Here is a 26,909-nt window from a genome sequence, read left to right as displayed (position 1 = left end):
TATATATATATACGCACACACATATATATACACACACACACTCCAATTGCAGGTAAAAGAGGATGAAAGTGGGACAGGGTCTCTGCTCTTGAGAGGACTTAAGAGCTTTGAAAAACAAACACACACGCTACCTTCTGTTTCCATTCAATGAACACTAACAACAGGTCAATAAGCCTCAACAATCAGTTATTAGCAACAAACCAAAAATCTTTCAACACCTGTAGAGCCACTGGGACACCACTTGAGCTATTACACCCTGGACAGGAGTTGCGAAGGGATGACGACATACCTCATGTTTTAGGTCTCTCACCAAGTACACCTTGCAGAAAATACCATTTTCTGTCTCCAGGTTCTGGAGGTGACCAAGACACTTACTTTGCACCACATATGTTAGCTCAGTATAACTTGGCAGAAAAACCAGGAAGTTGTGTCAGTTTTGCTATTTACAGTAAGAAAGAAATAATTCACTGATGGGTGCCGAGCAGATGAGTTGGTGGCGCTTCCCGTTTGGAAATGCTCCAAGGGCCAATAGCAATGAGTTGGTGAGTGGAGTTTCCTCAGAGTAAAACACTGACATAGCTGAGCTTAGCACCAATGCAATAGCCCCTAAGAAGGCAAGGGCAGGTGAGGGCTAGTGATGGAGCGAGCCCAGGTAGCCCACACACTAGCCAGCGCACACCAGAGACCTGGGTTTCGCCCGGGGGACAAACAGAACAAGCACCAGATGGAAATGGGGGAGAGTAAACAACAAGATTGAGCAAAGAAGCAATAACAAGGCTCTTGGTCTCAAGGAGAAGTCTTCCAAGGCACAGCATTCACCTGCAGTTTTAATTAACCTTATTAACAAATCTAGGCAGGCTTATGAATCATTCATGACTTTACGTTAAGCAGCAAAGTCTGCATCACCGTCTGAGGTTCTCTGTTCAAGGCACTCTTGGTGGTTGCCCAAGGAATGTCACCGCACAGCTACAGCAGGAGAGCGCTGTGTAACTTGAGGGAAATCCACTGGATTGTACAGTGTCAGACACGGCCTCAATATCCTGTTCGTGGATCCAGCCCAAGGAATTGTGGTCCCCTAAACCAGCTGCAACACTCTGCAAAGTACCCCTTTGCAGCTGTCCCGCCACCACTTTGCCTCTTTACATCTTGTATTGTTCTCCAGTATTCAGTGCTGGAAAATATTTTCTTCTATTCATTGGTTTCATTACATAATCTTAAACTTCTCTGAAATTCTTCTCATTCAAGTCTCCGTTAGGTGTGTCACTGTTCCTAAAATATCTTCCTACTACATATAATTCATTTGGTGTACTGCTGCTTTTCTATTTTTGTCCAATAGCTCTTTCTTCCTTCCATAACTAGGCCACAGCTGATGAGATCATGAACCACTAAAATCCATTAGTCCTCCAGATACAACCCATCAAGTTTCTCAACACCCCAGGTAGAAAGGGGAAAGGTCACAACTTTCTGCTACTCGGACCATTGCTGTCAGAGACTCACTTTTGAAGAACCAAGACCCATATTTTTAACAACAGTTAAAAAGTTAAGCCCTGGTGGTATAGCAAAAGGCAATCTGCTGGAACAGTCCAGCTATTTATGGTGCTTGATCACTACTAATGGGTGCTGTAAAATCAAACAAGGATCCCAGAGTGAGATAAGCATCTTGATGCCTGCAGCTTGATGGCAGGAAGCTGGGGTTCCACGATACAGAGATGCAAACGCAAACAAAAAACTCTGCATAGAGCTTGGTTTGCAGGCACCTACTCTCTTCTTCCCTTCGACACCAAGTGTCAAAGAGATCTGTACTTAACAGAGGGCCTTGCAATACCCAACGCTATGCTGTCTGGTTGGCAAATGTTTCACGTGCTGTATGAGGGGCCAACAGCTATCTGCTCTGATCATGGCTCACCTACCTCAGCCCAACTTCCAGAGATGCTGTAGCACTACACTGGGATAGCTGGAACCCCAAAACATGGATGGTAGGGCTAAGGGAACCCCCATACCCAGTAGACTCACAGTGATTGCTTTCACCCAGGGAAGCTTCCCACACAGGCTGCCATCTCCTTGTGGCAACACGGGTACCACATTCCTACAGCGGTGTTGCTGTCTCCTAAAGCCAACATGATATACGGAACTGCATACATGAAATCATACACATCCGCACCTTTTCGATCAAAGACTGCAAAGCCCCTTGGAGTGCTGGGGGAATCTTTACGCGACCAATTTTATAGACAAGGAAAGCAATATATGGGGATGGCAGGAGCAATGTTAGAAACAGTGCTTGTGGTCTTCAAAAGCCTGGCCAAGCACACCGCAGGGCGGGCACACTGCTGTCAAAAAGCGCAAGGAAGACTCTGCAGTACCCATGAAAGCACCGTGTGCCTGGGCTGCACAGCAGTCCAGACGTCAACGAGAGTCAATTGCTCCACGGCACCGGAATCCATCGCTCTTCTCAGTGACTATAAGGTATTGGTCTAAGTGCATTATGGGGGGGAGCAAATGGGACAACACCACCACCACCTCTGTTAGTATAACGATGAATTAATTTATGTGCAAAATCAAGTTATCAGCAACATTTCTGACAAAAAGCGTGGTTTCAAATGACACGTCTCAGCAGCATGCCAGTCTTCAGAACTACAGCTCCCATCACAGATATCCCCATCTAGAGCCATAACCGCACTACTCATACTCAATGAGGTATGAAAAGGAGGGATTAATTCCAGCAACTTACGAAACTTGGATCCTGGCACAGACTGTAACACCATGGAGAAGCCTAAGCACCTATGCTTTGACCATTTTTTCCAGATCTTGAATTAATCACAGCAACTTCTTTCTTCCTCCTCTCACTTCCTTACCTGGCAGTTTCTTAACCCTGAAACTATTAACAACTAACATTTATATCCAGCTAGTATCAATACACTGCATCTCCTTTCACATTCCATCTTGCGAGATGATCTGTCCAGTGAAACGGACAATGACACGGAAGGATGAAACACAAACTATCAGATACAGGTGGTGTCTCACAGGAGAGAATCTGCTTAGGACACACAGAAAGATGGAGAGGAAGGTTAAAAGTACTTCGGCCCACACACTAACGCCTCTCCCATTCCCTGCCAACCATTTATGGGATTGTTTAATATCCCTGGTACACACATCCCAGAACACCATGCAAAAGCAGTAGCAGTTTCTGGCCACATAGCCAATTAGATGTTTCTAAAGGTACAAAAAAAGGAGTGCCAAGGCATGCACTCCCCCGGCATTCCTGAAGGTATGACTGTTGCTCCTGCTGTCCAGATGTTCCTCCTCATGTCTACGCTCTAATCCCATGAGGTTCAGCACCGGGAGTCACAGTCAAGTCTTCATGCAGCAAAAAGAATGTAGGTTGGGATCCAGTACATGGCTGACAACACCCAGAAAGGACACGCCATTGCCAACACTTGCTTTGCCAAGTTAGATCATATCCTATTTGTACAGTGGGTTATGTTTGTGGGTTTGTTTTTCAGCTTGGTTTTCTTTTGGGGAGGGAAGAGGGAGAAGAGTACAATAAACATTTCTATAAAACAGCAGTTAATAAAAGGGTGCATAGATGAGGTTCTTCATAGTAAAGGACCCTGGATCGTACATTCATACTGCAAGGATGATGAGAAAGAAAAAAAAAAAAAAAAAGAAGTCCTGAAATCCTGAAGCCAAGCACTGCAATAGCAGGCAGACTGTCCAAGACCAAGCAATTTTTAGTCCCATCAAGTCTGTGATTACAGTTTTCCTCATCTACCTCATGAGACAGATGATCTCACCACACACTTATGACCATAGAGTCATAGCTGTGACTCCAGCAATTGAGCTGAGACGGGAAGGAACTGAAAAGCATCGGCCTCCAGCCTTGTCCAGGCTGCCGGACGGGTGACAAGGTGCTGTGTCACTGGGATGTGCTGTTCAGCTGACCCAGCCATCTGCCCCCATGGGAAGGACGAGGCTCTTCTGGGGCTTTCGTGCGACTGCAAGCTGACAGGCAGCTTGCTGGCATCTCCCAACAGCACGTTGTCACATATTTCCCCTTTTTAATATTTCTTTTTCCCTTTCCGAAGTGTGGTTTCAAGATGAGGAAGCACTTCTCGAACAACACAACCGAGAGGTACCTTGGATTAAAGAAGAAAATTAAGAAAGGGGCGGTGGGGGAGAATCCAGAAAGGGTCTGTATGGGGAAAGGTCAGAACAGGGTTGGAGTGGCTTTGCTCACGTTAACCAAGAACACAACCTGATGCTGACCACATTTCCCATCCGGAGCTCAACATCACCTGCAAAGCTGCACATAATGTTCTCTTCAAGCAGAGCTTTTGCTGGGGATCGCTGAAAGTCCAAGCACGTGGCAATCCTGAGTAAGCCAAGAGCAGGACAAGCTCCATTACATGGCCATCATATTTGGGACAACTGCTGCCATGTTTCCTCTTCGATAAATATTTTGTTTCTTTGTGAACTGCAGGCCTGGCATGTTATCTGTGCTACAGCCAGTGTTACATGTCCTTCATATTACAAACAAACATGCCTTTGACTCCAGCCCACTAACTAATACGTTTCAAAGTATAAATTCCGTTCTGGAGAAAAGTACTTCCCTACCTGGGTGGCACTGCTAATGTGGACACTATGCTCCTCTTTCCGTTGACAAATGTCTCTTGCTGAGGTGGGACAGACTACCTTTTCCTGGAGTGAATAAAATTTTGCTTTGGGAATTAACCAAAGCAAAATTTTATTCGCTCCAGGAAAAGTGCCATCAATTTTAGTCTTACAACCTTAACCGGAGAGCTTTCACCAGCTCAGGGGAGAAATCCCTTGGACAGCATTTATTTTCTTTCAAAATAAAATCAAATAACTTCCCTTCTTTAAGGTTTACAGAGCCCTGCAATACAAAGCCAAGAAGCCAGCCAAACAATTCCTCTGTACAAGCAGGACGCCCAGTAACGACCTTGTGAGGGGAGAAAATGAAAGAGATACAGTCACCCTGACAACTGCTGTACATCCAATGACACTAACCACTACAAATGCAAACCCTTAAGAAATGGAATAAAACACCTAATGCTGTTCAACTCCTTATATGCATGATATTGAAATAGCCCTAGATAAGAGTACAGAAGCGATGAGCTGGACCTAGCTGAGCTGGAGCTGCTGACTAGATCCTCACCACTGCTGCGCCCTTAGTTTCGGCTTTTTATGAATGTAAAAGACTCCTCTTGCAGCCCCGCAGCCCTCGAAAGGCTTCTGGGACATCACCACGCACAGTAATATGAAGCACTGGGGTGGTTTCGGATACTGAGATAGAAAGTCTGAACAAGTAATGACCCACTGGAAAATTCATAGCGAGAGATGGAAAGATTTGGTACCCCCCAAACACCTGTGTGTTCTGACTGCGGCTTTGAAGCAAGCCACAACACCGTCTATTGTAAAGAGCACTGTTCCTGTGGAAATAATTGCTTAATATTGTTAGACATGGAGTGAGAATAAATACTGTAGGTGTACAGAATTTTGCAGCTATCCATTTAGTGGCTATATATGTATTTTTCTTTTTTTTAAAAAAAGGTCCCGTTCCTATTGTCGATATTAAAAAAAATTATCAGGCACAGATAAAAAGTATTTTGTGCAGCTGAAGTAATTAAAAAAAACCAACACAAAAAACAAAACTACACACAACAAACCCACATTTTCCTGCAAATAAAATTTCATATGCCCAGGACTATTAGCAGAAGGAGACTGTTTAGTTGACCCAGAAATGAACCACAAAACTTAAACTGAGAAAATGTCCACGAGTTTTTTCGAGGTCAGGAAGATTCTTTCAGAACAATCTTTTGGGAGCCACTGAAGGATGTTTAAAACCAGCAAGACTCAGTTACTCTTCTCTCACCTAATGTTCATGCCCAAAACAGGAACAGGCGCTTCTAAAATGTTACTAAAATAAGAAGTAGCATTGCTTAAAACCAATGAGTACTGCATATCCATTGCTGAGGCAAGTCTCTTTGCAGTAAGTTTATTTATATGTAAAAATAAATCCACTGACCTCGTATTAATCACTAACACGCCTTTCTCTATGACAAAGGGAAATTACAAACTTGCAAGGACACATCAGAAACCTTCTGAGATCGCATCCACATCAGCCAAAACATGTGATGACCTGAATTATCATCCCTCCTCTTTGAAGAAAACCACCCAGACCCTACAATTTTGTTCCTCACAAAAATCAGAAGAGTGCAATTTTTAAATGAACCATCTGTTAATTTTGGATGTAGCTTTAGTTCTTCATTCTAAAGTTCTAAATTCCTGGAGTTTTAAAGTTCTCACTTCTAAGAGCTTTACCCAACAAAGCGGTAACCAGAGGCAACACAACCAGTCAAAGGGATTTCATCTCGTTACATGCAGCGCTAAGCGAGGACTGAAATGAGTGTGCGTTGCGTCCCGCCTGCCACTCAACACGCACATCTCTATGAGCACTTCTACACGTCCAGCGTGCACATCTGCACTCCTGCAGATGTGCAGCCCCACGCAGCAGCTGCTCACGCACGACAAGCTCTGAGACATGGCTTTCACCAGCTCCGGTGGAGCTCAGGGAAAATCCCAGCGCGGTTTTGTACGTGTCCAACAGTGGCTGTGCTTAACTGCTGCGAAGAACATAGGGTTGATGATGAACTGATTAATCATTAATCAAGCTCTTCAGTAGACACAAGGCAAAGGGAAAAGCCATTTCAGTATCAAGCTTTGATTAAAAGGAGATTAATACTCCCAGTCCCCCCAAAATCTTCCCCCCCCTTTTCTTCTGGGCGTCACCACTTCTCTGCAAAGGCGGCAGAATGGACGCCGCTTTCGCACGTCTCGGAAACCACAGTTCACAGCCCACCACGTTAACTCATCCTGCCCCTGACTGATATTTACTTCAGCGAGCTCGGCTGTGAAACGGGGTAGGCGAGAAGCAGAGACGCGAGCAGGAAGCGCCATGGGGCACAGGGGGACAAAAACCTGCTGGGTGTCCTCCTGGGTCTGCCCCATACAAACTGCCAGAGCTCACAACTCTACCGAAAAAGTGCTTCATCATGATTAAACACAAACCCCATTCTTAGTCTGGATGATTTTGTAAGCATTCACCTGAAGAAAAAGGGTTTCATCCTTAACTAGCACATGAACATATTTTGACTACAAGTGACTGAAAACAATTCTGTGAGGATGTGCAGCATAGCCTGAATTTTTGATGCTTTATTCCTGAGCCACTCAGATGCTCCAGAATCCAAGAGTTTACTCTCTATTTGAAGACTGTCACTCCAACAAGCCCTAAGTATTAGGGTACAGTGAGTCCTGGCCTGCAGAGACAGCACCGTAACAGTAAACCCAGTCCCCCCATCCTTTAGGTAGAGCTAGAGGTCTTAACCTCAACCTACAGAGATCTGGAACATGCAAGAGAAATAATTTCTCCTTCTCTAACATTACTGCGCACTTCTTTTGTCTGCATTGCACCCCTTTTGGCCCTCAAAGGGAAAGAATAAGGCCCTGCTGTCTGGGCTCACTAGCGCAGCTCTAGAACTTGCTCTTTTCTCGGACAAGAGCACAATGAACTTGATGTTCTTCTACGCTCAGGTTAAAAACCACTTAGCAAGATTTTGCCAGGTAAAGTGAAAGATATTCCTTCCTAGAATCAAGAAGATGGGGAAAAACTTTATCATCTTTATTGGCAAAACAGTTTAAATGTTACTTGAGCTAATTATTTGAAAATGGGGTCAAAACGAGTTGCTAAGTACTAATGGGGCTATTATCATAGGGGCTAATTTTTGGAAGGAAGATGGCTCATCCTAGGCACAGCAGCGTTTCTACCCAGTTTTGCTCCACGCCAAACCAAAAAGAACAGCTTAGTTGCTTGTATAGTAGCCACTAAACCACCACAATTAGCTCCCACTATGTTAAGCAACAATAATAAATAAATGAATGAATAATTAATAAACTGGCATTTTTTTCCCTTCGTGTAGGTCTGTAAGCTGCCGCATCACGAGTCCCTTGCAGAGACAAGAGGCTGAAACTAGTAAGAAAGGAAACCGCCTGTAGGGCCATTTCCAACCATCGCCACTCAGTCATCCTCCCTCACAAGCCAGTCTGAGCAATTCTTGTGGGAGCACCCGAAGCTCCTACACTGGACTCGTTATTAAGTAAACAGCTAATGAAGTGCTAGGTGTGGGGCTCCATCTCACAAACTGATTATCAGCGGCAGTACTCCCACAAAGATCTATTAGGAGATGGAAGATCACCCTACACACTTGACACCATTGTAGCTTTTGTATTAGCATGTTCCAACTGAGTGGCTTTGACACGAAATCCCACCATGGATTTGGGCCGCACAGGAACATTTTCCTCACATGGTTATATTTTCTTCCAGGCTAAGCAGCAAACTGCCTTACAGAATAAATTTGCATTGAATATATTAATGTTAGATGCCTCAGTCTGTGAATGACCCAGAAAATAAACTCATTGCACAGAAGCCAATTCCTTCCTCCTTCTCAGAGCTCCATGAGCACTCACTGTCCTCAATAAATAATGTACAATCCAGACATCATTATAAACCCTTGTTGCATACAAGGAGGAGGAAAGAAATGTCCACTTCTTCACTGAATTAGATCAGTGCAAAGCTGGCAGCGTAACTTCATTGATGCCATTGGGAACCCACCGATGTAAACCTTGCAAGCAAAAGCAGAGGCAAGCACCGGGCTCCTATTTTGCTGAAATCTCACAGAAGACACAAGGCAAACTCTTTATAGAGTGACATTTTACAACAAGTAAGAAAGGAAAAAGACAACTTCCACATTAATGTTATTAAAAATATATGCCAGAAAGAAGTGAGGTAGGGAGAGCATCTTCTCATGCAGTGTGCCAGAGTTTACATGTGAGGGGAGTATAAGAATTGGGCCCTACTGCATGAAAGGGTTCTCCCTCTCTTCTTCAGATTTAAAGCATTTAAATTTTAAAAGAATTAAAGGATATGAGATATTTGAAAATATTCGGTAAATCAATCCCTAGATTTCACCACTCAGAGCAACATACTTTTCCTCTGCTCTTCAGTCCTGGGAAAAAAAAACAACCCAACAAGTTACTTAGCCTTGTTTACCAAGGAAAATACATTCAGGACAAAGCAGGAATTCAAACAGGATAAGCTAGTTTTTCATTAGTTGTTCCTGATCTAAACCACCTTCATTATTCTGAAGGAACTAAGCCCAGAATTGAATACATTTAGTATAAGAAGAGCACACTGACCAGTCTAGGTGGAGAAAAACACTCTAGAGACCAACTCACATGTACACAAACCAGCTCCAATGCTATCAGAGACAGCATTTATTTGCAACTATTTTGTCAGATAAAGGCACTTAGGAGTACAGACATCCCATGCTGATTTTTACCGCCACAGCAAAACTGTCCCCCTCTTTCCCATCCAGACCCAGAGAACTGACACAACCCCAAATGATCTCCCTGACAGCACGTGTCTCTCTCTGACTCACACCCACAGCAGTTATGACTGATCCCTGCCTGAATCTGCTACAGCATCTATAAAACCGTGAACAATGGCAAGTATTTTCTATCCAAAAAGCAATAAAAGGATTCCCAATCTAAGACTTCATTGCTACTATAGGAGGTTTAAGATACTAAAGTAAGTGGAGATGTATACGAAGAACTTAATTTGCAGTGACATCTTGCTTACATGACAAAGTAAAATTAAATTTACTCAAATGAAAAACACAAGATACAGTACTATGCTAAAATGGAGACTAATGACAAAGACATAAGAAAAAAATAAGAAAATACTAAAGGAAAGACAGAAACCACAGAGCAGGCCAGAAAGGGCTAGAAACCAGAAGTGCTGTAGGGAGGTATGAGCTGCTTTTTCAGACCAAATCAGACCAGCTGACCCGTTTAAATCCTCCCTCTGAGGATGGCTGATGCTAAATGCATGAGACAATGGCAGGAAAAACATCTCTAGTGTTCAGTTATGGAACAACCATCTCAAACCTCTCTTCAGCCCTAGATGCACAGTCAGATTGTTACTATAATTCTTACTATCAGGTGTAATGTCCTGGGAGAGCACAGATATGCAGCCTGTTCCTCACATCCTCCTCCTCACCTGCCTCCATCTGAGAGGTTACAGGGCTCTGCTGATCTGTCAAGTGATTCACGCTGCAAATGACTTTATCAATTTATTTTTTTTTTAATGCCCAGCAGACATATAATACCCATACACTAAATCACATGTTTAGAAGTATGTCTTGCATGGACGTATTTTCCTCCTCTCCTCCTTTTGACATAAATACCTGCATTGCAATAAAAGGTAAAATAATTTAAAAGAAAGTAAAAAAAAAATTCCACTAAGGCCTACACAGCATTGTCATGCCGGTTAAAAGGACAGAATAAAGAACCAATCTTCCGAACTGAAGTCAGCTACCAAAGCTGCCCAGCTTTTGTTTCTGCCCCAGTGCTTCACCCCCTGTCTGCTCAACAGCAAGGAGACCTCTCCTGGAAGGAGCCTGGAGAGCTGCCACCATATCACTGATACAAACACAACCAGCTCACACACGAAATTCAATACTTGTGAAACTCGGCAAGTGAATACCAAGAAAAAGTCTTTATGTAATGTCATCTACAGGTTTACACTCCCTTCCCTCCTCTCCTGCCAACATTTTTTTGTGCTGGCGAAGCCCGTGGGTGACAACAGTCACAGCAGGACGGCCTGACGAGCTGTGTCGACCCAAAGGGCAGGTCCGTGTGGCATCACGGAGTGCAGAAATCCCCACTCAGGGCCACGGAGAGCCAGCGGACAAGCTGAAATCTTGTTCCAGACCTGAAGACCCGCAGTGCCAGGGCTGCTAGTGTTCCCAGGCTGGGCTTTGCGAGGTGGCACTGAGAGAAGATAACTCCAGATGTGACACCCACCTGTCACACAGACAAGGTGCAGACATCCTCCATCTGTGGTGGTTGCACCTCTTTGTCTTGAAGGCTAAATCCCTCCATCAGGGCACGGATCACCGGTGGGCTAGAGAGCACGAGGCTTTCTGGAGATGCAGTTAGGACAACAGCGGCTGAAAACAAGCTGGAGGCTGCCAGAGGAATTCTTCCACCTGCCCCGCATCTGAGCGGCCCCAGGACAAAGCGAAGCAGGCAGCGGCACATCGGCCGGTAAAACTGCTCTGGCAGCCTCTGGGATGGATCTGGCCATCGCTTAGATGCCTCTGGTCTAGCGTAACGAGGGCACACAAGGCCTCGCAGGGGCAGTGAAAAAGCAATTTTTTCCATCACCTTGGGTCCAGCATTGATGCCGAGATTTTAGCGCTGAATTTCGGTAGCACCAGAATTGCTGAAGAAAGGCTTGCTCTCACACAGCGTCGCGCTAACGGAACAAAGCCCGGCTTATATCTGTTCATGGCACTGGCTTTCAGAATAAAACAGGATGGTTTCCTCAGTGATTGACTTCCCTGAGCAACAAGAACATCTCATGATCTCAAAGAATTAAAAAATGTCATTGGCATTGCAGAAATTTAAGTCATTTGTCTGGCCTACCCTAAGTGGCTTAGCAACATTAATTGGAAGCTTCAGGATGCACTTTGTTTTAGACGTACATTTGCTATCTTTGATATAATTATAAAGCAAGTCTCTCCCTCGCAACCAGCCAGAACTTCTTGTACCAGCACAATTGAGGGCACAGCTTGGGAGAGCAACAGCCGCCCGGCGAGCTCCCTCGGGACACAACGCCAGGCCAGTCGCCCAGGACTCCAGTCTGGTTCGCTCCGCAGCCCCAATAATAACACAGGGGCAGAATAAGCCATCAGAACAAAGACTGCTCACTCTATTCAGAATAAATTAAATCTGAAGCATGGTTTGACATACATTAACCACGTGCCTACATAGGCTGAGATTTGGGAGGCAAGAAGGCGCGATGCCCGATCCAGAATCCTTTACAAAAGCTGCCAGCAACTCTTTCACTTGATAATTCTTCTCCTTGTCTTTTTCTCCATGGTTACACACAAGGTCCCCGATTTCTTGATTGTATTAGCAAAGCACAATAGCTACAATCAAGCCTAAAACATCAAAGGAGCTTTAATAGTTTGCAAAGAAAGGGTGGGAGTCTTACTCACTTCAGTAAGGTATATGCTTTCATATTGAATTACACTGTAAATCAGTAGACTTTCTAATGGCATTTCAATAGCTTAAATGGCCCCCTTGACAATCTTTTCTGCGGGGTTTATTGCCTATAAGCTCAAAATGGCCAGAAACCAAATCATTACTCAGAAAATACTCCAAACAGAAAGCCTCAGACAGCCTGGATGAAATGCATTTTTTACAGAAAGACCAGTGGTGAAAGCTAAATATAAAACGTGAACAGAGCAAGGCGAGGCTCGTGGTGGCAGAGAGCGGGGCTGGGGACAGAGCTTCCTGGGGTGCTGGGCTCATTTGTGCTGCGGTCGCCCCGCTGGCCCCCTCCTCCTCCTCCTCGTCCTCCGCACACATCCTCTCTGAAAAGAGCAACCCCAGGGCTGGGGACACAGGTCTGCAAACACTCTCAGGAGCTGCTCCTGCCACGACCAACGTTGCTGAAGGAGACCCAAGCACCAGCCCTTGGCCCGTCCCCTCTGACCAGGCAGCAGCAGGGACAGAGAGATAAGCCTGGCAGCAAAGTCAAGCCCGCAGCCCTGCACCCACGTTAGCAAGGGCTCCGACAAACAACTCCAGAAAACCTTGTGTGACTGTGCAAGCTGGGGACTCTCCCAGCTGACGGGGGGACTGGGCTATGGCTGGAAACTTGGAGTGCCCACCATGCTGCCGAGCCAGAGGGCCTGGGTACCTTTCAGTAGGGTTTTGGTTGAGGTTTTGGCTCAGTGGCTCCTCGCAACCGGGAAAAGTGACGTGGTGACACTTGCACAGCCTGTCCCAGCCAAACCACACGGCGTAGGCAAGCGTGCACCTCTCCTGCACACCTCTCCGATCTTCCCAGAGCCCTTCCCAACTCCAACAGCATCAAAGCAAGACTTTTCAAGACAAAGTTATGGAAAATCAGACTAAGCAACTCACTAGAAAGCTGGTACCACAACAGGAGCAGGCGCCCAGCTGTATCAAGGCAAGCCAGACTCACACCCTGAGTTCGAAGCCAGGGCATAAATTCCAATCCCACAGACCCCCACTGGCATCCCAGTGGCTCTGACCACTGGAAACAGGCTCTTCTCACACTTAGATCAAACCTGTCCAGCCTAACACACTCTCAGGTAAAACACCTGTGTTTCTCCAAGAATGCTCACAGTTGCCGGACAGGCCATTTATTGGTGAGGAGCTCATGGACGAGCGAGAAATCGGACTCCTAACCAGCTCGGCTTCTGATGCTGAAACCAGGCGGTAAGCGTGCAGCTCCTCGTGACACACTCGGCTTTACTCTTATCCACCTTGATCAGTAAAACTGTTATTAGCTTCACACCCGCCCCAGGATTATTTAATATCTGACAAAGAGCAACATTTTTTCCTCCGTTTATTACAGCCTTTCTTTTAGGCTGCAGGGCACATTCAGGTAGCCTTGGTGAATGGGACTCTGCTTGCATTTTGAAGGGTTTGATCGTAGGGCCAAAGCACAGCTGTGTGCTAAAGAAAAGAAACAGAAGCTGAAATTCTGGTTGCTTTCAAAAACTTTTTTACCTCCTGTGGTGGGTGTTTCTCTCCACTATTCCCATTCAACATAATAACTGCACATCAGTAATAATAACTACAGAAATAACTTAAAACTTATCAAGAAACAGGGAATGAGCTTAGTTTACTCAAGCCTAGTTTGCAATTAATGCACAGCCTGACGCTGACACAGATCAGAGATCTACATACGTGGTTGTCATGTGCATGGAAACAAAGTCATATGGACAGATTGTTATTGCTCTTCAGCTCAGCCTGCTACTGCCCTGTGGAAGGAGACACCATTTACTGCTGCTCTACAAGCTGCAGCCCATCTGTACAGGCGGGCACAGGCTGATGCAGACATGAAATACTGCACTGCAAAACCCCCTGTCAACAGTTATAAGGTATTTTTGGCTTCCTGGTGCAAGTTTTGCCCACCTGGAGAACACTTTGCAGCAAATGGCACGCTAAAACAAGAAGCAACCATATCATATTTGACCTGCAGCACCCTGGTTCTCTGCCAAGGTCATGTTGCTCTGGGGAAGAAGTTGCATTCTCCTTTAACTCTTCAGTTTAATGTTCAATAAATAAAGTTGCATATAAACGTGGGTAAAATACTGTTCTTTTTGCCTTAAGAAAGAAAAAAACCTCCCAGAAAAGGATACAGGCGAAAAAAACTCAAGTTAAGGAATTCATTAGAATTATTTGTCTTAATCTCTTCCTGCACACATGAGCAAATGGTAACAAACTCATCAGGAAATTGCGATTGGCTCGTTAATCTTACAGTCCATCTGTTATCTAATTTCCTTCGGTATAATCTGATAACTCACTACTTCAAGATCAAGGTTTAATTTTAACTCCTTGTTAAATTATGACATCTCTACCCAGGGACTAACAATTTTTACAATAGTAATTAAATAATTCCTTAGTAACAACGCAATTCAGTATCTATAAATAGTGTTTCCCCAAGCTTGAAATTTACTTCGGCTACTATATAAAACTCAGAGGAATAATCCTGTGTACTGTAAACATCTCCCCTTTCAGTTACAAGTCAGTACTCCAAATTATTTGTTTTGTTTCACTGACATCACTGCTTCTTATACTGCACTCAGAGACAGTTAAAGAGAGAATAGTACCTTTTAAAGATGCATATGCTGAGTAAAAAGAGTTTAGCACATGCTAGTGCAAAATTAAATGCTTTAAAAAGACAAGTTTCAACCCTGACGTAAATCATAACATAACAGCTTTCGGATAGCAGCCAGCTTAATCCTCCACTGCGCTGCACCTAGCAGGGTCATGCACACCTGTGTAAAATGCTGCCATTCAGGTTTGCACAATTTCACACCCACACAGGAAAATGCCTACCAGAAAGAACACGGTACTGGAGAGATCGCTCCCAGTTTTAACGACATTAAAGCATGCTGAAGGCAAGATGGCATTTAATTGACAATATTAATAAAAACTACTGCTTTGCAACTTGACGAGTAAATCTAAGAAATGGGAAATGGAGAGAAGGATCTTGAAGTTAATAAGCTCTTACAGATTTCGTCTGTGTAAAATTGGTCAAAAGTGTTTGACAACTAACAGGCAAATTAAAAAATATCCAGACTGTGCTAATGTGTTTACTAGAAAGACTTCAGAAAACAATCAAAACAGTTAGGAGGAAAAGGATCAGTTTTGAAGAGCCTCTGGAACATGGATTTTAAGGCAAACCTTGAACAGAGAACTCTGTCCCAGTACCCGGTGGGATGACTCAGGTGTACAAGCATTACTGATGAGACAGTTCATGTCCATACACTTACTCATGTGCATAAGTGTTTGGGGTCATAATTGCAGTGATGTACCTGCAAGTCATGAAGTCATGCGGGAAGCACCAACGCTTCCACACCGACTGCTCCTACCTGCCTCTCGCCACAGTTCTCACCAGAGGTAGTGACCAATGTTACAACTAATCCCCTTTCTTTGTTTTTCCTTAAATAGCCGGAGAAAATCCACATTTATAAACAGAGCAGCATGAGCCTGAGAGCTCAGGGCAAAACTTTCAGGCCAGCACGTGCGCTGAGGGAATATCCCAGGTAATCCCCAGCAATCCAGAGGAATGCTCAGGGAGCGGAGGCAGCCAGCTGCCCTGCCCTGCTTGGCTGTTAGCGATCCAAGCAGCATTTAGAGTTTACCTATATATAGTTGTCCTTGTCTCTGATAAGTGAATGGGAACATTCTATTTCAAATCAAAATGAAACATCGTGCGCAGACAATTAAGTGTAAGCCAGGTTAAACTTTGAGGATTCATCAGTTTTCCCCTCACTCCATTCACTCCTTCGTTGCCTGTATGTGCTTTTGCTTTGGGGATGGAAAAAGGGCAGTATGAAGGATTCTGAAGTGGAGGTGATGCAAATCATCTACAAATCCTTTGTGATGTCTTGTATCGTGCCAGCAGTTTCTGGACCTGGCGTTAGTACAAACCAGCATTTCCTACTCTTCTGATTACACAAAACCCCATGACAGCCTTGCTAGATTTATCAAGACATATTAGATTATCAGAGCAAGATGCTGTTCCCTGTCATCATGTGATCCTGGCTACACGCTATGCGAGATGCAAACGAAGCAAGTCAAAAGGGAGGGGAAAGGAGAAAGGGAACAGAAGATGAACGTTTGCCCACCCCTCACTAAATCCACCCCAGGTGTAATTTATAGACATTAACTAAAAAGGAGAGTAGCAGCTCTCAGCCTCTGTCTACATGCCCAGAAATAACATCAGTTTACATCAGTCTAGTTAAAGAAATTCACTGATTTCCCATCCTATCGCACCCATCAACTCACAGGTACAGGAGTTCATAAAACACGTGCCTATCCAGCAGGGATAGGAAACTTTTCCCTCACCAAAGATCAAACAAGCATGTCAGGTCACAAACTACATCTGCCCTAAAAATCTGTACTGCAGGATGGATGAAATGAAAGAACCAGCGGGTCCCTGGGCACGAATCTATCCATACCAGCAGCAATATTATTATAAATGTTTTAGTAATGTGAATAAGGCCACCACCTTTTCAACAGAGCAGCCCCATCCCACGTGTAACCAGACCCAGTGCGACCAGGACTCTGGCCTCTCAAGAGGACGGGGCCTCTCTCAACACCAAAGAGGAAATACCCCAACAAATCAAACACAAAGAAACTCCTCAAAACCACATTTCTCTGTCCTGAGCTCACTCCTTTGCCCTGGCCCATACGGGCCCCCTCTGTATTTAAAAGTGTTCTAGGACAAGTCCCTGAAGCAGTTTCTCTCCAAAGGTACCGCTAGCCTGAGAGTGACCATCTTTAATGCATGAACCTCAAGCCTACCCATAGGGTACACAATAAGAATTAAGGAAAAAAAAGTACCAATATACACCTATGAACCAGTTCTGTGACCGGTATTTCCCTGTAATCACCCCAGAGGTGTAGCATCACACCTCAGTCACAGACACCGGCTGAGAACAGAAAGTACCATCCTCCTCCCCAGCGATACGATCAAGATGTCTATCTGTTCTCTACATGTCAGCTCTCCTTCCTCCACCTCTGATTTTATTGTGGTGGTTACCTGACCACACGTGCTGAACTTCCTGGCCTCAAAAAGTTAATACCTGCATTAACCTCGGAAGTTCTCAGCTCTTCTGCACTGTCTCTACCCAGAAGAAATGCCTTTTTTTAAAAAAAATCTTCTTTTTTAATCAAACACTTACAAGCAAACTACTGTCTGGAGCAATACAGTACTGGAAAAGCAACAGTACAAGCAAAGCAACAACTTCAGAGCCTGTACTATTCCTTTCACTTACTACTAGGACTAAGACATAAATGAGGTTCTCTGGGCCAGATGCAAGTGACATCTACTTGGAAATAACCTAGAATTAGTTCCAAGTGAAACTGTGTTCACCCAGCACAACGGTGTACATCATAGACACAAGACCAGTCCTGCCATTCTGTGAAGAAGTCAAAGAAATTCACACGCACACATCAAACAGTTGTGCAAGCATGTGTAGATCTGAGCAGAAATACATCCAACCCCAGGTATGCAAGTTCCCAAGCCTGTCTCTGTGTGCTAAACAGGAAAAGGAAGGTACGTGACTGTGAGAGTCTGCAGGTGTACTGTGACAGTGATGTATGACAAGTCTCCTTTCTGCTACATCTACCTCACAGCCCTCAGCTACAGGCTCTTGACCCTCAAACTACGACAGCTGAGGCTTTTTGCTCCAAATGCATCAGCTGAAAGAGCAGTCTGATGAGCATTCTAAGCACAGGGGCACAAACACGTGCAGGAAGGTACACCTGTGTAAATGCAGACACACACTGGGCTGCCTGCATCTGCAGCACAGGCGTGCAAGGACAAGCCCCCGCTCTGCAAATACGCTTTGAGCACCTTCATTCATTCAGAGAGGAGCCCGACTCCAGCTTCTCCTTGAGACGGCTACTTACCCAGCCTTCGAAGCTGTCGCTGGGGCCCGCGGAGCGCAGGAGGTCCTGGAAGTGCAAGGTGCAGTTGGCCACAAAGTCATCGTAGCCGATGGGGGTGTCGTGGAAGACAGACAGCTCGATCTGATGGCCGTCGGTAACCGTGGCCGAGAACTCCTCGTTGTAGGTGGGCTTGTTGGTCTTCTGCTTGGTGCTGGTCTGCCCGACGCGCACCTGGTCCACGCTGATGGTGACATAAGGGTCCAAGAGCTGGTAGCCCTTGCGGAACAGCGAGTGCCGGAGGGACCAGCGGGTGGGCTGCAGACCCACCGCCTCCCCGATGCGCACCTTCAGGTACCCGTTGAACTTCATAGCTCCGGACATGGCCGCCCCGCCGGCAGCCCGGCGGAGAGCCAGCCCCCTCTCCCGCGGAGCCGGGCCGGTCGCCAGCCCCGCCGCGTCTCTTCAGGGGGCCGGGCGGCGGCGGCGCACCCGCCCCCGGGCCATGCCGGGGCCCCGGAACCGCCGCCCCCCGCGCACCGCCCACGTCCCGCGGCCCCGGGCAGCCGCTCCGCCGCCCAGCCCCGCCGCAGCGCCCGGCCCGGGCCTCTCCTGCCGAGGGGCAGCGGCGCGGCTCGGGACACCTGGGGCGTGGGACGGCGCCGGGCGGGGAGGAGCCGCCAACCCGCCTTGCGAGGGCGGGCACGGGGTGGGGAGCGGGCGGGACGGGCGCTCGTACGGCTCAGCCCGGCCCGGGCTCGGCGGTGCCCGCCGCCGCCAGCACAGGTGCGGCCGGGAGCCCCGCCGAGGGAGCCGCGAGAAGCGCGGCGGGGCGAACGGCGGCAGCGCCGGTGCGGAGCCTGCCCGGGCGAACGCATTTCTCTGCCCCCGCACACACGGGGCGCGGACCCGCACACCCCCCGGCTGCCGCAGCCCCTTCCCAGCCCGGTTCACACCTCCTGGGGAAGAGCTGAGGCTGCCCCTGGTCGCACCTGCGGTGTAATCGCTGGCACAGCTGCACGGAGAGCAGTGACACAGCGCGCTGTTGTCTCAGCTGCCTTGGACCTCGTTTTGTGCAGCACCGTAGCAGCGCATTTAACTGTAACAACCTGTAGAGAAAATGCAAAGATATGTTGGGTTTACTATTGAAAAGTTTAATGTTACAACTTGGGATTAATTGTATGTGATTAACATTCTTGGCACTCTGCGAGCGAGGTTTGTTTTGGGGTGGATTTCTTTGGGGTTTTCATTGCACTTAATGAAGTCAGAATTTAAATACTTTTAATGGATTTCCGAAGTTCACGGCGAAATGGTGTGGACTGGGCAGGGGAACAATGAAATCCTGCTTTCCTGGTGATGCTGTTTGGCCTACATTCCCTGAATTAGGTTGCAATCCCCACAGCGGAAGAAGATGCGGTCTTTTGAAAGTCCCAATGACAGCTGGTTGGTGCCAAGGCTGGCTGAGAGCATGCAGTCTCTTTTGTGTGTGTGTGTTCCTTTCATTTTTTTTTCTTTTATTTTACTTTTCCAGCCTATTCCTCTCCCCTCAGCCCTTCATCGTTCATTCTGCCCATTCCCCAGCAGACTGCCTCTGGTTTCCCACCCTTTTTCCTCCTGGCCCTCCTCCCCAAACCCTCTTCTCCTTCTAGGCACTCCACATTTTGCAGGAGCACCAAGCCAAGGCTCCTTCCAGCCTCAGACAGAGCAGGGCTCCTATTGCCTCCAAAGGAGAGAGCAGGTGGAACAGGTTCTGTAATGTGATCATTCTTCACATGGAAGCAACAGTTCTGCCAGAAAAACTCTTAGACCCTTAAATCAGACTTTTGACAGGTCTCCTTGCAAGGCTTTTAAGTTCCTTGATCTGTCACTATTAGCTGGAGAAAACGAGTGTTTAAGAATTTCTTGAGTTTGGTTAGGACAGTTTGTCCTGGGGAGGAACACAGGCTTCATCTCAGAAATCGCTAAACTACATGAAATCCAGCTACTGCAGGGTCCAGGATCTTGTCTCCAGAAGTGACCAGCTCCGGGTCTTTTCACAGAAGGTATTGCCAAGTGAACACAGAGCAGTCTTTTCCTAGAAAAGACTTAAAAATTTAGAAATTTTTTGTTGGGTTGAAGTAACTACTGGCTCACATGTTTACCGGCACAAACAGGGAGAAGACCAAAATCTGCTAGTTAAAAGTTTCCTCTGCTTAATCACACAAGCTAAAGTGTTTTGCTGCACCAGAGTTTCATATATAATAGCAATGGGAAAGGGGACTTAAAGAACTTTTTCTATACATTGGTTCATTGGAGTCTCATGTGCTAACATGTTTCCTGTACATGAGCCTTTACAAAAACTAGCAAGTACTGTGACACTTATGGAAAAAAAAACAGGTGAGCTATAGTGATAAGTACTTCTGGTGAGCAGCAGTACCCATTGCTAGCCAGTTTTCCATTGGAGAAAAAAATCAATCCTGTGGACTCATATGATGTGAATTTAATTAATTTTGTTTATCCACTTGAACCAGTCTGGAACAAATCATCTCAAACAGCATCAGAACACACCCCTATTCTGAACTCCCAGCCAAAGCCCAAATGTCCAGTTCTCAAAGAGGACGGACTAGTGACATGAAGTCAGAACATACCCTGCCTACTCTCCAGACATCCAAGCAACTGAAAAAACATCCCCAGTTCAGTATTTTCTTCCAAGAAACAAAACATCCCTGTGCACAATGACCTTGCAAGGCTGAAAGCAGCAGCACCATCTGGTGATGGCTGCATTGAACCTCCTGCACAGCTCCCAGTGCCAGGCAGGTCTGCAGGACCATGGTTTCTCTTCTCTTCTCTTCTCTTCTCTTCTCTTCTCTTCTCTTCTCTTCTCTTCTCTTCTCTTCTCTTCTCTTCTCTTCTCTTCTCTTCTCTTCTCTTCTCTTCTCTTCTCTTCTCTTCTCTTCTCTTCTCTTTTCTCTTCTCTTCTCTTTTCTCTTCTCTTCTCTTTTCTCTTCTCTTCTCTTCTCTTCTCTTCTCTTCTCTTCTCTTCTCTTCTCTTCTCTTCTCTTCTCTTCTCTTCTCTTCTCTTCTCCTCCCCAGCAGGAGCTCCAGGACGAGGCTCCAGACATGGCATGCAGTGGGCAACAAATACAGAATAAAGCACATGAGGTGATAAAATATGAACTATACGTAAATTACAGGATAAACAGGCAATAGACAATCTTACTAAGCTTCTGCTGCTCTAGGAGAAGATTTTAGTGTAATGGTGGAGAAACCCCTGGAGAAAATAGCTTAGTGCTCGCTGACTATCAAAAAGACAAATAGACTATTAGTAATTATTAGAAACAGAACTGAGAGCAAAGCCAAAACTCTCACTCAGGACCTTGTAAATGGTACGCCCATACCATTTATATTGCATGCAAGTCTGCTTCTCCTTCCAGCTCAAAAAATGCAGAGTAGGACTAGAAAAGGCAGAGAAAAAGATGATGAAGGTGATCAAAGGCATGAAACAGGGTTGTGAAGGGAGAGAGACTGCCTAGCTTAAGATTTCTGGGTCTGGGGAAGAATGACTGAAAGGGAAAATGTGAGGAAGATCTGTACAATCATAAACCGTCTGAGCTGGATGAATGAGAAAGGATTTCTCATTATTTCCCAGACAAGACCTAAGGGGCACTCACTGAAATTATGAGGTATCAGGTTTAAAACATACAGAAGAAAACACTCACATAATGCATAGTTATAATATAGAATTAATTACCAAAAGTAGAGGCCAGAAATATAAAAAGCTTCATAAAGGGCTAGATATTTATGGACTTACTAGTAGCTACTGATCATGAGATAAACCCTGGCCCAGAAAGTTCTTAAACCACAAATTGCCAGCTGAGAGGATTTGGCAGAGGAAGGACCACTCTGCTTTTCTCTTATTTCTTAGCCTTTTCTGCTTAAGCATCTTATTTCTTACTCTGAAGCCTCAGTTACTGGCCACTGTTTGGAACAGCACAGCCAAGGTATGATGAATCTAGGAGAGACCCAGTGTGCCTATTACGTTCATCTGGGTTGTAATTTCCATATCTAAGTAAGCAAACTCAGGAGTGACACCTCTTTAGACTGGCTTAGACATCATTCCCTGCAGATGGGTGACTGACCAAAGACGGGAACAATCTTCCAAGTTGACTCTCGAATTCTTCCTTCAGGTCATAGTAACCTTAAGGATAAGTTTATGCAAGTTGTCTCTTATGTTTTTGGGAGTCTATCTGGAAAACTTGCAGTTCGGCTCCACAAACAAAGCTAAAGAGCTTGGTTAAGCCCTGTTGTAAGTTTATGATTTCAGCCTGGCCTCATTTTACACTACAGCTACACACAAATTAGAGTCCATTCATGTACCATGTAAAAACCTCCACTTCTTTTTCCTACCAAAGTGTGCATTATTCCCTTCACCAGTAACCTATAATTCTGTAATAATTTAGGATCGGCCCTATTTGGCAATTTAAGGGCAAATGCTTAAATTGCTCCACTTTAAATTTCTAGCTAACACTGGTTACATTCAGAAGTGAGTCTGCAAACCGATGGAGAGACTTTGGCTTTCACAACTACCTTTGCAAAAATGCTACTGACATTTCTTGTAAATGGAACTGCAGTTAAATACACTTTAAAAATACAAAAATTAAAAGAGCTGTAGAGGCTAGTGAAGCAGGAACTAACTCTATTTGGTTCCTCTATTAATTTTAGTCTATTTATACAACTTCCCTTTCATAGTTCTTTCTATAAGAGTGCTTGTTAAATCTCTAAATAATGACAGCTGCTAAAAACTGAATATCCCATGTGTGGAATCACTTGTGGTCTGGGCCAAAAGAAAAAAAATATCAAATTCCTCTCTAATGATAATAATTATGAGATCAATCCAAAACTCACTGAAATCAAAAGCAGAGCTGCCACTGATTTAAGCTGTACAAGAATCAGCCCTGGTTTATATGTCTGCTCTTGCTCCTGGTTTATTCCAGTGCAAACTAGAAAAAGAGATTTAGCTTAATACCAGCTTTTCTTAGTTAGCATGCATACACTTATTTTCCACAAGTAAATTGGAGCTCACCTGATCCTTATTATTTTTTATTTTTTTGGAAAACACCAGGTCATTTTATAAAGTGCTGGTATTATAAACTGCAGAATATAGTTTATAAGAGCACTAACTCCTACAAGCCAACCATTAATACAACTAATGGCCTGTTTGTCGTATTAAACTGCTCTCATTTGTCTGGGTCCATTAACAAATGCAGTGGTCATTAACCGTTAACAGCAACTCAGTTATTAGATTTTATTACTTGTACAGGAAACACTGGAGAACAAACTGATTGTTTTGGTTTACTGGGGCTTATTTCTTTCCCAGCAGTCTTGCCCTATTATTTATAATTTAGCTCCTTGCTTATTCCCAAACATGACTGACACACTCAGAGATGGGTTCAAACCATCCACGGAGGTTGTCGGTTCCACGCACCAGCCCCTCTTGCCAGCCCCACCTCACCCAACAAACCTCTCCTTTAAAAAAAGAGAGCTCCAAAGTACCAGGCATCTGGAGTGGCCTCTGCTTTTCTGATTTTTCTGTATCTTTTTTGTTGGGCAGCAGCTTTCATCCGCATACATAATAACGAGATTTAAGTAAAAGATTCATTAATGTGTATCTAGGAGGCTGTAAAATCTTCTGCTTCATGGTTCTCTCTCTAATTCACTGAAATCCAACAATCAAATTTTAAAATATCTTTTCCTTCCTCTTTGTTGGGACTGATACATCAAGTAAGGATGATCTCTTTCTGCCTTGTGCAGACGTTTAGTCCAGATAATTGTAGAAGTCTCTTCTGGTCTTGTGGTTTACAAATAAGCTTAGAGCCACCCTCTTGCAAACCCTTGTATGTGAGGAATATTGCCCAGTATTATCAAGATCTGCAAGACTTTCCACATTCTGAATGCCAAAGAGCCCTGATGCTCACTTTACTTGCTCTGCTTTCTTCACCCTGCTTCAGTTCAAAGCAAGGGAATAACAATACCGGTGTCAAATTGTCATGAAGAACCAGCAATGGCTTGTCATGAAAGTGGTTTTCATCGAGCAGTTTGAGCAGTTTTCTTCAACTTGCAGTGCCATGATACACAAATAAGAGAGGAGACACCCAGAAATGTGGTGTTACTACTGTTTGGAAACAGGATCTTCTGGACTCCCCGCAATCAGTTTCGGACCTGACTGGTGTTGCAAGACAACTATCAGCAATTCAGAGGCGGAGATATGTGAAGTGACTGTGGTTTACCCTCTGTGGGGATGGGTATATTTAATGAGATTGAAATAGCTCGGTTTCTGAGCTATTGATTGTTTTCTACTGCACTGCAGTTACTAATGGTACTTTTAAGTTCTTCTCTCCTCCTACAAAGGCACAAGGGTACACCTGGTATCAATGATCCAGCCTGTTCACTAAAGGCTCGGGTCAATCAGAAAGAGAGGGCCACGACCAGCACAGTGACACAGCGCATCAGCGGCACACACGGTGCTTAACTCTTTGAAGAAGAAAGGCCAAACTCCTCCAAATAAAGCTATTCACATTGCACCAGAGATGCCCCACCAATCCTCTTCTCATTTGGCTCGTGAAATAGGGTCTTATCATGATTTGATTACGCACGAAGTGGTGAGAGGATGCTCATGGAGTGAAAATTTGGCCAAATTACATCAGCCCAGTGCTACCTGCAAACCCATTTGGATGCTATGGGAGCCAATGGATCTAACGCAGCATCAAGAGGAAAAAGACGAGAGGTTTTGCTAAGAACAGGCCCAAGACACTGCTAGTTTGCATGACTAGCACAAGTAATTAGAAAGTGCTTCTATTATCCTCAGGGCAGAGGTTAAAGCCTCTTCTCTTTGCCCATGCCTGTCTCACGTGGTATGCGCACGGGCATGTGTCATGTTGTGGCGCTGGGGACAGAACGATGAGTCAGCTCATCTGCTCCTGCCCATAAACAAGGCACTTCTGATACAACTTCTCTCCTGTCAGCTTCTGATAACAACTTCCTTCCTGCCTGCTTTCCCAAGCTAGCACGTGCTAACATATTGTGCAACGAAACCAGTCGGACGAGAAATTTAGAAGTATTTAAGAAGCCCAAGGACGTGCACATTATGCCATTAAGCAGCTGACTCAGCAGAGACTTGCTAGGAAGGGCCCCAGATCGTCAGGCATGTACACATTCTCCTTACCTTTTGGTAACAGGGTAGAATAAAAAGAGCATCTCTGCCTCTTTCAGCTCCTGATACAGCTCAGAACATAAGAAATCCCAGGATTTTCCATGAACAGCAGGACTGTTCAAACACTGAGGAGGCCCCACAGTCCTTGCTTTAATACAGAAAGTAGGTGCCAGAGCCGTGATCTAGACCTGTGTTACAAAAAGCCTGGGCAGCCCATTCCCTGTTCACGCATGAGACACGGTGCTGTTGTACCAACCTCCCTCAGCTGCTTCCCCTCCTTCTCCCTTCAGCTCTTGCAGAAATAGGTCTTTCTAACAAAGTCACTCTGCACTTCAATGCAGCGTGTTATTCCTTCTTTGTGCTCCCAGTGGATCATTTTTCTTTCTCCAAGTATCCAGGTGTCAGATCAGCAGAGGAAGAGAGATCCTGCCGCAGCAACTGAAGAGCACATTGTGATTTGCCAGTGCACCCAGCCAAAGCACATTGATACCTTGGTTTATGTTCTCCACATTACTCTGGTCAGGAGCTGCTGCCTAAGGCGAGCTGATAAGCCCCCTACACACGCAGTCAGAACTTCAAATTCAGCTCATTTTAAAAGAAAGTGAATTAATAAATTATGTTAAGATTCAGAGGGGAGAGTCAGGCCAGGGCTTGTCACTGCAACAGTATGTAACTTTATTTCAGGTGATGGAGACTTAGCCCCGGTGTTCCCAATCAGAGCAGCAAGATTTTAGTGAGGACAAGCACTTAGCTTTCAACCCTGTGGTTCCCTTGTCTCTGGAACACACACTGCACCAGGCACAGATGCACGTCTCAGGTAAAAGATGACAAGATATCGTGAAGGAAAGATACCCACCACAGCCAAATGAAGCTTGCGTGCTTCTGGATCAACAGGACAGGCTGCGAGCTGTGCTAGACCTTGTGCAGGTGCTGACACGATGTCTCTGGGGCAGGAACTCTGCTGAGGGCTCCATTGCTGAGGAGATTGGAGAGAGTTTGGCAGGCAGCACCAAGAGCTGCCATGCCCTGGTCCCGAGGAGACAAAGCGACATTCTTGTCTGCTGGCATTGAGTGAGGAATAACCTCTGTGAGAAACAGCGGGAGCCGTGTCCACCTGCCTGGTCCTCATGGGAGGGTCTGAAACTGGAATAGGTGAAACAGCAAATGATGGAAAGCTTGGTAAACAAAACCACTGTGGTGGTTGCCAGAGATCTGTTTAAGAACTGGCCGTCCAAATGTTCCCCAGAAATGTTTATCTAATATGAATATTATTCCTTGGGCAGGATGTTGTTCTTTTCCTGTGTAGTTTAACTTTGCATTTTATTTAAGTCCTCAAAAGACTGAATTATGACCTGTGCTGAAACAATAGTAGATATTGTTTAACAGTAAGTAGGCTAAAGAGGAGAGAAAAATAAATGTATTAACGTCATGGGACTATTATGACTACATGTTGCAGACTCATTTTATTAGCTAATAATACCTTTCTGAGCTGACTCCTTTCACACTGGCAAAGGATCAGTAAGCCCTCAAAGTTCTTTTTTCAGTCAAGACTTAGTCTGATCTTTCAGTTTCCTGCCATGCCTTTCATTAAATTCCTTTTTCTCACTAAAAAAAACCAAACAAACAATAAAACCCACAAAAA

At 45.2% G+C, this 26,909-nt stretch overlaps 1 protein-coding gene across 1 annotated transcript in view; it reads right to left on the bottom strand.

The window, feature by feature from the left end:
* PRKCH (protein kinase C eta) overlaps positions 1-18,529 on the bottom strand; it is a 119,081-nt gene extending 100,552 nt beyond the window's left edge. Inside the window, exon 1 of the mRNA XM_065635143.1 lies at positions 18,103-18,529. Within this exon, the coding sequence (XP_065491215.1) occupies positions 18,103-18,462 (360 nt within the window). The 5' untranslated portion in view covers positions 18,463-18,529. The remainder of the gene's footprint in view (positions 1-18,102) is intronic.
* Positions 18,530-26,909: the final 8,380 nt, after the last annotated feature.

The sequence above is a fragment of the Caloenas nicobarica genome, chromosome 5 (genome assembly GCF_036013445.1).
Source record: "Caloenas nicobarica isolate bCalNic1 chromosome 5, bCalNic1.hap1, whole genome shotgun sequence".
Lineage (NCBI taxonomy): Eukaryota > Metazoa > Chordata > Aves > Columbiformes > Columbidae > Caloenas > Caloenas nicobarica.
This window is presented reverse-complemented; position numbering and strand designations above follow the sequence as displayed.